The sequence below is a fragment of the Meleagris gallopavo genome, chromosome 1 (genome assembly GCF_000146605.3).
Source record: "Meleagris gallopavo isolate NT-WF06-2002-E0010 breed Aviagen turkey brand Nicholas breeding stock chromosome 1, Turkey_5.1, whole genome shotgun sequence".
NCBI lineage: Eukaryota > Metazoa > Chordata > Aves > Galliformes > Phasianidae > Meleagris > Meleagris gallopavo.
Window position 1 is genome coordinate 12,853,387 of NC_015011.2, and position 11,335 is coordinate 12,864,721.

General features: G+C 35.3%; 1 protein-coding gene across 1 annotated transcript in view; it reads right to left on the minus strand.

Annotated features, from left to right (window-relative positions):
* Positions 1–11,335, minus strand: part of FBXL13 (F-box and leucine rich repeat protein 13) — a gene marked incomplete at its 5' end in the record, with an annotated part of 62,340 nt that overhangs the window by 20,067 nt on the left and 30,938 nt on the right. The window contains 6 exon segments of the mRNA XM_019611123.2: positions 3,634–3,742; positions 3,745–3,755; positions 4,752–4,871; positions 7,435–7,597; positions 7,760–7,874; positions 8,473–8,571. Of these exon segments, the coding sequence (XP_019466668.1) occupies positions 3,634–3,742; positions 3,745–3,755; positions 4,752–4,871; positions 7,435–7,597; positions 7,760–7,874; positions 8,473–8,571 (617 nt within the window).

The window sequence follows — 11,335 nt, forward strand, 5'->3', positions numbered from 1 at the left end:
ACTCCATTTATATGCTAATAAAATGAATAATATAAAGTCAAAACATACAAATAGTTTTTTTACTAAAGCAGATTAATGTATTTCTTTCCATCAACTCATGTTGTAAGATTAGGAAATGTATTTATTACAAATGTGAGCCATACACTTAAACACAGCAATGGCGAAAACCTAATAGATTTCTAGTTAGCAAGGCACTGAGATCAGAAATGACAAGTATGATAAATGGTCAGTTTCCAGCTTAGTTTATCTGTCTTGTGGGAGGGAAGAAACTGAATGCCTTAAAAATGCAGTGTAAGCAGAAGAGCTTGGATTATTGCCGACGGCATGGGTTGTGCTATGTGAAAACTAGAGGAAGAGACAATACAGCACTTTAAGAGGCTGTGTATGGATTGCAGAGAGAAAGAAAACATTTGTGTCGAAAGACTGTGGGATAGCAATTCAAGGCCTGTGAAGACACTATAAATTTAATACATATATATATTGTAATATTTAAAACAAGACATTAAATAAAGTTTCCATGGATTTCCCAACTCTCTTTTTTTTGGCTTATTTTGTTTTCTGTTTGTGTTTTTTGGTTTTGTTTGTTTGTTTGTTTTTGTTTTTTATATTATTTTTAGGCCTCTGTAAGGGATAAGGGCTTTTTTTAAAAAAACAAAAACAAAACTTTACTGTTTGCACTAACAGTAAAGTTTTAGATCAGAACTCTGATTGAACAGCAACTGAATGAATATAGCAACAGTTTTCTTATGAAGTCATAGAATCATTCACTTCTTCATGAAGTTTCTGCTAGATTTCAGTGTTCAGTGAAGAGTTTGCCTGAAATGCAAAAGTAACAGCAGAGCTGGCTCTAAGCCCTGCACAAAAGGCAGGATCTGCCAAGAACATCTTACGTGGAGGCATGCTATGTTTAACCTGGCTCCTACTCTTGCTGTATTGTTTTCCAGAGTCTTAGCAACTTGACAGTTTGAAGACACCTTGTTTGCAATTCATTCACGAGCGATTATTTTTCTAGACCACAGCATAGTGCAGTCCCTCTATTAGAACTAATACTTTAATCATAAAATCTGTCTTGTGGAAAATACATTTTTTGAAAATTTAACATTTAAAAACATCAACTTTTCAGCTTTCCTCAGGCCTAATCATCCTGGAGAAAAAAAAAAAAAATCTGTTTAGTGAACATTTTTTATGGATCAGATTCAGAGCTGTCAAATATCTTTCTTGTTTTTCTTTTTCTCTCTTTCAAATGTGAAAAATATCCAAAGTGAGAAGTACCTTTTATTAGGTACTGCCTCTCTGTATGGGAAAATATTGTATTACACATTTCTAAAATATGTTTTAATGATATTGGAACTCCACTGCTTCATATACATGTGAGTTTTTAAGTGGTTAAGTTTGTGATCTCAAGGAACGCAGGCCTGGCAAAGAACAGAGTCAGGACACTGAATTTCAAGAGACCAAAATTCAGACTGTTTAAGGAACTGTTGGATGAGATCCTCTGGGAAACTGTCCTTAGGGACAAAGGAACAGGACAGAGCTGGCCGTACTTTAAGGATGCCATTCTGAGAGCACAAGAGCTCTTGATCCCCCCAAAATAAGAAATCAGGCAGACAAGGCAGGAAACCAGCATGGCTGAGCAAGGACCTACTGGTCAGGCTGAGGGGAAAAAAAAAATATAAGCAGTGGAAGCAGGGATGGGGGGCCTGGGAAGAATATAGAGATGCTGTCCATTTATGAAGGGATCAGATTAGGAACACCAAAGTGCATATGGAGTTGAGGGATGTGAAAAACAACAAGGGTTTCTTTAGTTATATTGGGCAGAAGAGGCAGGCACAAGAATGTCAGTCTCTGATAAAAAAAAAGGGAGAGCTGGCCTCATCAGACATGGAGAAAACTGAAGTGCTTAATGGGTTTTTTGCCTTTGTCTTCAAATCCAGTCAGGCCTTCCAGGCCTCTCGTGTCCCTGAACTTCTAACTGAGGGTTGGGGGAGCAAAATCCCTCCCAGCGTAAGAGCAAAGCAAGTCAGAGACCACTTCACAAAGCTGAATGTGTAGAGATCAATGGGGCCAGATGACACACATCTCAGTATTCTGAAGGAACCGGCTGATGTGGTTGCCAAGCTCCTCTCCATCACATCCGAAAAACTGTAGCTATTAGGCAAGGTCCCCAGTGACTGGAAAAATGGAAACATCACTCCCATATTTAAGAAAGTGAGAAAGGAAGACCTGGGAAACTACAGGCTGCTGAGCCTCAAATCTCTGCCTGGGAAGACTGTGGAGTGGATCCTTCTGGAAGAGAAGTTAAGATACATGAGAGATGAGGAAGTGGTCTGACGCAGACAATACGGCTTCACCAAGTGCAGATCTTGCCTGACCAAGTGGCTTTCTGTGATGGAGTGATGGCATTGGTGGACAAAGGAATGGCAATTGATGTTGTCTGCCTGGACTTGTGCAACATTTTTGACATGTTTTGCATCACATCCTTATCTTTAAATTGAAGAGATACATATTTGAAGGCTGGATAAAGAATTAGTTGGATGGTCACAGCCAGAGTGTTGTCAATGGCTCTATGTCCAGGTGGAGGCTGGTCATGAGTCGTGTCCCCTAGGAGTCTGTATTGGGAACTTTGCTCTTCATCTTTACCGGTGACACAGACAGAGGGATTGAGTGTACCCTCAGCAAGTTTGCCAGTGACACCAAGCTGAGTGGTGCAGTTGCTACAACTGAAGGAAGAGATGCCATCCAGAGGGACCTGGACAGGCTTGAAAAGTGAGTGCAACAAGAGTCCAGTGAGGTTCCATAAGGCCAAGTGCAAGATGTTGCACTTGGGTTGAGGCAATCCCCGATATGAGTACGGACTGGGAGAAGAACTCCCTGAGAGCAGCCTTGAGGAGAAGGATTTGGGGGGTCCTGATGGATGAGAACCTAGACATGAATCAGCAGTGTGCACTTGCAGCCCAGAACGCCAGGAGTATCCTGGGCTGCATAAAAAAGAGTGGTAGCTATCCGGGAGAGGGAGGTGATTGTCCCATTCTACTCTGTTCTTGTAAGGCCCCATCTAGAGTGCTGTGTCCAAGTTTGGGACCTCCAGTACAGGAAGGTTGCAGAGCTGCTGGAGCAGGTCCAAAGGAGGGCTCCAAAGATTGTCCAAGGACTGGAGTACCTCTCCTATGAAGAAAGGTTGAGGGAGCTGGGCTTGTTTAGCCTGGAGCAGAGAAGGCTCTGGAGAAACCACATTGCAGCCTTCCAGTACTTGAATGGAGCTTACAGGCAGGAAGGGGATTGACATTTTACATGGTCTAATAGTGACAAGACAAGGGGGGATGGGTTAAAACTAAAAGAGGAGAGATTTGGGTTAGATGTTAGGAAGAAATTTTTTACTCAGATGGTGGTGAGATGCTGGAATGTATTGCTGAGAAAGGTTGTGCGTGCTCCATCTCTGGAGGCATTCAAGGCCAGGTTGGACGGGATCCTGGGCAGTCTCATCTGCTGGGTGGCAGGGGGGTAGAACTAGATGATCTTTAAGGTCCCCTCCCACTAAGCCATTCTATGATTCTGTGATTTATGATTCTATTTTTTTCTGGAAGTCTAGATAAATAGTAAACAGATTTTATTTTTAATTATATATATATGTACCATATCTGAGATGTTTCAGAGAGATCGATGGATATCACTGACAACATATTTCCCAAAGCTTCAATTCCAGCATCAGTAACATTTTCACAGTGATGTAGATTAAGGTAGTCAGTTGATGACATCTAAATTAAATTAAAATAATAATAATAATTAAAAAAAAACAGAAATGTTGGCTTTCCATTTTTTAAAGAGAAATTTAGTATAACAAGTATATTTTTGTAATAACCCCTATGATTTTTTTAAGGGTACCTATGAATAGACTCCCTAGACCCATGGGATTGTACCATACTCTTGACATCTATGTTATGTAGGTACTTCCAGAGCCTATATTCATAACGTGCAAGTATTGCAAATACTTCAAACCATGAAGACATTGCAAGGTTCTGCAAATCTGCACACACAGAAGACAGAATTTTACTTCCTCAAAAACTACGTTGTGTGTTCCCATTACAAAACCAAAAGGTCTAAGAAGTGTACCCCTTCAAACAGTTACTGCATCTGTGCTTAGAGCTTTAGGGGCAAGACTTCATAAAAAAAACAGAGATGGCATTCCCTTACAAGCAAGCATGCTATAATTGTTCACAACTAATGTTATGAAACTATAAACAAGGGCCCTGCTGAGATATCAAGTAATGAGTGGAACAACTGACTCCAAACTTCTCTTGAGATTTAGAAATTATATTTTGATTGCCAATACCAATACTCCTTCTGAGAACCAGGAAATGAAGAACTTTAGCAATTGAATAATTTTTGTTTGTACAGACATGATTATTTATTGAGCTTACAAAAATGAGACAGATATACTAATCATTTAATGCAGTTTTATTACTGACAACAATCTCTTAAGCCCTTTTTTCATAAAATTAAGATGTCTCAGGTTTCCATATTTATATTGATGAATTCTTCATTGTATCATTTTAAGAGACTTACAATAACAAAAGGGACTAGCGAAGGGCTAGTGCAAGGATCTAGCACAAACTAGCAAGGGACCAGTGCAAACTTCTGTATATAATCAGTTGTATAATTTTATCAATTTATTAGCATATTAAGAACTTTGAAATTAAAAACATATTGAAAGTCCAATCACATCAGAAAAATATTGTACTGGACAATGGTACCTTTGTGCTATTTCTTTGACAGAAGCATCAGTGACATGGATACAGTTAGCCAAATTCAGCTCTCTCAGCTTAGCTCCTGAAGAACCTCGTACAAATGGTCGTACACCTCCATCACTGATTCTAAACGAGAAATGAAAACAATATGCATAGAAAGTATTTTTACTGTTCTATACAAGTCAACGTTTAATTTAAATTCAGTAGCCTACATTATAGATAATGAAAAATAAATATTGATAATTTTAAATACCCTTTTAAATTAAAAAAAAGTCAGAATAATTTATGGCTTGATTCAGCTGCTTTTTTTGACTGCTAAAAAACAGAAGTTACTGAAATAAAGTCAACTGGAAATTATGAGAACTTGCATTACTTCCATCTTTCTGATATGATTGCACCTCAAAGGACAGCTTGGAAAACTTACCGAGGAGGTATCAGAACCCTTTTCACCCTTATTTCGGAGTAATATTTGTTATTGATATAATATTTGGTATTAGTTGTGTGTTTGTTTGTTTTTTTAAAAAAATTCAAATAATAGAAATAATTTAAATGAAAAATAATCTTCCAGTACAGAAGCAGAAGACAGAGGTTGTACACGTATGTGCACGTAGCAGCTATTCTGTATATGCATTTCTTTGAGACTTCCACTTAATCAACTGCATGTCAGACACACAACTCTCCAACTCCTAGCGTACAAAGAAGTTATGAAAGATTAGATAAACAGAAAATCCGTCATTCAACTTGAGAGGCTTGGAAGGCTAACTACAACTTGGTAAGTGCTCCAGTACTGTTCCTTTCTTTGATACTTTTAATACTACTTGCACACTTAGCTTTCCAACTCACTCTCAGTTTTTCTTCTATGTTTCCTAATAGGCAAACAAAATATCCAAAATGTATGTGGGACAGAATCATATTCTAGCTTGTACAGCTTGTTGCAGCACGAAAAATCACAGCAAATCCCAGAGTATTTGAAACATACGGGTAAGAACAGCACTGCTGAAATAACTGTGCAGTGAACACATGTGAAGTTTTTTGTCAGTTGAGTAATCATGTAAGAACACAAATCACACACTGCTTTACTTGGATTAACATACAAGAAGACAACATATGTAAGTGGAGAAAATATGCCAGCAGTTTGAATCATCGCATTGCCTGTGCTTTTAGTCAGCTTTTTACACACATCTCTATTATTCCTTAATTCTAATAATCATGACAAGTTTCTTTCTTCATTTTTACATGTAGTCAAACACTTTTAAGAATTCTGAATTGTCAGATTTGCTATTTCTGTTCCATTCATTTCTCAAATAATAATAATAACAATAGTAATAATAATAATAATTCCATGGACTCCTAAGTTAGAAGAAGTTGGACAGACAAAGATGAAATGACAACGAAAAAAGGGAACTGATTAGGAGTATTAATATCTTATAAACAAAATATTTCAGAATCTGTTCTTAAGATTCTACCACCACCATGGTGCTCCCTTTGATTTCTGTGATGAATTCTTATATATTGCTGATTCAGAGTGAATTTTTATAGCAACATACTATCCAAATAAGAGGAAAATAAATGCTAGTAATTCCCTTTTATAGTTTTGTCTCTCTTTTCTTAAGAAACACTTTGCAAAGTTTATATTTGTTATAATCTATAGCTCTGCTAATGGTGAAAACTTTACAAATAACTGCAAATATAATTTTAAAAATACAGTTTTATAATAGCTTTATAATTGTTTTTAAAATTTTGTTAATATAATTCAGTAAATTTTTGGCATTAGAGGCAGTGAACAAGTGTATGGGCACGATCACAGCACAGGAAGCCAACACACTAGAAATCCATCCTTCTAAACATTAAACTAGAATATTCAGGCAGCTATCCCATCCTCACAACTGAACTTTCAAAATGATGTCGCAGTTTTATTCAGCCCTTCTCAGCACATCTACTTGCAATGTTATCAGATTTCTATACATATTTTTATGCATTAAAACGGAATCCTTAAAACTTAACATGACGATAGAATTTTTAAGAGCTGTAGCGATTCTATTTTATTCATAATATTTTATAAGTTTGTTCATTTTGAAATGTTGGGGAGGTTGCCCTTCTTTTTCCCATCCACCCTTAATTCCATCACCATGCCATAAAGTGGGAATAGGTTTTCAACTTCGGAAGGTTTATCGCTGGTCCTTTTTCTGCTGATACATGATGCACTTGATATAGAAAAGTCTCCACATCAACTATATTGTTCCTCTACAAGATAACACAGTATATTGTCCTGGTAGTTGTCAAAAACAGGCAGTCTTGCTTGTATATTAGTAATAGATAGATAGAATGTACTATTTTAATATTCACAAAAATAAACAATATTCAAATATTAATAGAGCTGTGATACTTGCCATGCTCCATTAAAATAGGCCTTAATTTTTAAGTCATGTTACTTCTACAGTTGATTACTTTGCTTGAACTGGAGTAATAGTGATTGGACTTTTGAAAACATGATACAGAAACAAAAAAAAACTATTTATATGTAAATATATTTAAATGCTAATATATATGTATTAATATGTATTAATAGTTTAAGAATGTATATATTTTTAAAACTGAAAGAAATGTTAACAGGACTTATTATGAGTACAGTTAAAGTTATTAAATTTTTTTTAGAATGGTTTATAGGAAACTGGATGTGAGATAGTACCTTAAGCAGTCTGCCACATTTAAGACAAGAATATATTTCAGTTTTGAAATCATCTTCAGACCAGTGTTTGTTATCTCCTGGCATCCCACAAAATGAATGTGCCTGATGTATTGGTAGCATTTACTCGTCATCTTAAAACTCAGGTCAGTAATTTGGTTATTTCCTGTTGAAACACATAAGATAAAGCTACACATCTGGCATACATTAAGGGCCGGATCCAAATACTCAGTAAAATCAGTTGAAAGATTCTTCTTGATTTCTTATTGATTAAAGTGGATTAATTTTTAAAATCATTCAAAATAATTTTGTGAAATATTGTACTAACCTTCAATCCTGACTTTAACAAGTTTACATTCAGTAAGGGCTTTAAAAGTTGTATTAGAAAGATGTGGAGAGACAAGAAACACTACAGATGTTATTTGACATTTTTTAACCAGAGCCTTTAAAGTGAAAGGTGAAATAAATTATTAACATGCTTATGTGGTCACGTAACAAAAGATCAGCAAACATTCTGCATATAATACTGGTAGTTAGAATTCTGAACAAATAGTTATAACCCATTTCAACAGTAACTTATAACATGTGAATTCTAAAAATATATAATTGAAATTTTGCATATATTTATTATCACTGGAAACAAAAAGCGAAGAAGTAACTGGAGATGTGAAGTGTGGCAAACACCTGAGATAATGATATAGTTAACAACCACTTCTGAGAAGCCTGAAAAATTTTTTGTGATGGGCTGTTAGCAGCAGAATGTTCCCATATTTTATACTTGGTGCAACACTGAAAAACCATGTAAACTAGAAGATTTTAATTCAGCTATACCTATGTATCAAAAGAAGACAAGACAATTGAAATTTTCTGTTAGGGAACAGGAGTTAGTAAGATTTTAAGATGCAATTAAACAATAGCTTTCAAAAATGCTTTAGGAAAGAAATTTTCATCTTTACTGCATGCTTTCTTCAAAATCACTTGAGAGGATAATCCAGGTCTAACATCAGATATTCCCCCAAAATTCAGATTTCAATTACTTACTTGAATACATCTGTCTGTAAGAGTTGGCATTTCATTGATTGGCAAATCCTGAATCCCACTGCAGCCATTGCCAATATTTCTGAAGCCATCAACTGAAATCTGAGTAAGAAAAACTCAGAAATTTGTGTCTTCACAAGCATAACAAAATGGTCATTTTCCCTTTGTATGGTACCTAAAATTAAGTGGGATTCCCATTCTAAAAGGATAAATAGGTAGCAGGTAATCAGGTCAAACTCAACAATGTTTAGGGACAGAGGTAGCATACCTGTTTCTGAAATTCAGTAAAGACCAAAAATGTCAACTGTAGTCTAAAGAATTTTTTATTTCTTTGCCTGGAAAAACACTGCTTGCTTAACATAGCAATTTAATACCACAAATAGCAGCAATTTAGTGTTTTCCTCCATGTAAGCCAAAAACAATTGTACCGAAGCAGCTAATAAAACTCTTGTACTGATTGCTTCAAATTTTTTCACTCAAACTGCTTTTTAACACAGATCTCATGCATTCAGATAAGATTCAGTTGCATTACTCAATATTCAGATGCTGTTGCAATATCATGAGTATTAATCTCGAATTTCCTTTCTAAAGCTACTGTGGGTTATCTAAGAAACATCAGGCACTCTTGAAAATAAGGTGTTGAGATAATGTGAAATCTAATGGACATTTTAGTAGAACAACTGCTTTCTAAACTCACTTGGAATTTCAGTGTTTAGAAGATTGCCTCAAGAACTACAGTTTGACCATGGAATCATCACTAGAACATATATGGAATTTAATACCATATTTTTTGCTTTAGATGAGAAAATCCTACTTAAACCTTTTTCTTCACATGAACTGTGTGAGGGGTGATGTTCTGAAATTAAAGAAGATTCTGAGTCTAAGATGTTATAAAATCCTGCAAAACAGAATTTTGCTGCTTGACTCGGTATGATATTATATATACATTTATCATTTATAGGACCAGAAGTCAACACAATCATCCTACATAAAACATAATTCCTTGACTGTGAGTTCTCAGTCTGATAAATAAATGATTGGTTTGCTTTTTTCCTTAACTGTATGCTAATATACTGTTATCTAAAGCAGTACGTTAAAACCAACATGGAGCAAACTACAGCTAAATATAAAGACATAATAAACTGTCCCCAGAGATTTAGAAAATAAATGTAGTGAAATGCAAAAATATTTGTGAGAATGTCAAAATTCATTTCATTTCATCTTTTAAAAAATATTTTCTTAATTCCAAACAATGGGGACACAGAAATTTTATTTGGCTTTTGGCTTATTTGTTATCACACACCATCACTGCTTTAAAATTCCTATGTTCTCACTCTGAAAAGATTGTTTTTATGGAATCCACCCTGCAGGGCAAAATGCACTCCACAGCACAGAAGATACTTTAAAGAATCATTATTCTGTGACTCCAGTATTGTCAACACATCGTGAAAGAGGAATCTTGAAAATCGATGTTCCACATTGAGGAAATACTGTTGCAGTGCACAAGGGGCTATCATTTTTTTTTTATTTCAAATTTATCAAGAACAATAACTGTGACATACATTCAGATGTTTGGTTTCTTACATTGATTAAAATGTTATTTTTCTTATATTTTCCACTACCCAAAATAGCTTATATTAATGTACTCCCAAACGATCACATTTCCAATAATAAAGAATAGTGCATGTGTAATTTATTCTTCAGTTACACAATGTTGTAATTGGGGAATATAAACAATGAGTCCTCTTCTTTGATAACTAATAAATACAGTTCAGATTTTCTTCTTAAGCACTGGCCTGTTTTCTTGCTTGATATGTCTGAAGTAGCCAAAATTTAATAGTAGCTGCCAAAAAGAGAATTCTCTCAGTGAAGCGAGAGCAGAAAGAACTTGGTGAATTCTGGTGAAGCCTCTACATTTGCTAGCTGCTTCTTTGTCATCCCCACAGACACTACAGCATGTCAAGAGATGAACAGGTCAAATTCATGTTTCCCCAGTGCCTTGTAATCTCTTAGCCAGCTGTTGTTAATTACAGCAATTGATAGGCTGCTCTAAAATATTTTGGGCCAGAATAGTTCATCTAGAAATCAGTAAGCCAAAGATCTTGGCTCCAAAAATAAGTCAATTTCTTTGAAAATCTCCACGTTTCTAATGTTAATGAAAATATCTCTCACTAAACTTTTCTACTTGTATAATATGTCAGTAAATGACATACAATTCCTTTACACCTTTTTTCTTAGTTTTGTGACTAATAGCAGAAAATACTCCATCTATACCCTTCTGCTCCAGAAGCAGGACAAAGCAATAAGGTTTCCTGAGTATGTCTTTGAGATTATTAGTGCTATGTTAGGACACTTTTGAGTAGGACATAAGGAAATCTCTGTTTCACAACAAAAGCATGAAACTTTTTAATGAAAATGTTTACCATCCATGTCATAAAGACACAACCTTAACTTCTGAAATTTTATGCAAAAAAACCATAGCTAGAATTCACCATATATTATTACAATGAATTATAATAATAATCAGTCAAAACAAAGGCTGTCATGTTTTACAATAGTCTAGAAAATATTTGCTTAATATCTATTTTTTCTGCCTAATTAAGCTCTAGTGAGTTATTTAAATGCTCGGGTCCCCGAACTGCCACCTCTAAGACCGTTAGCATAATCACTTATTTTACAGATGGGTTTTCCAAACAGACGTTTAAACACTACAACGGTAAGGGTAATATAAGAACTCATTTAAAAAGAACAGCAATGTTAAAATGAAGGAAAAAAACAAGGCTCTACAGAACATATTTTCTGGTCTAATTTCTAATTCTGAAATGTTATCCACACAGAAGTTCCCTTTTGCTTAGTTAATCCAATG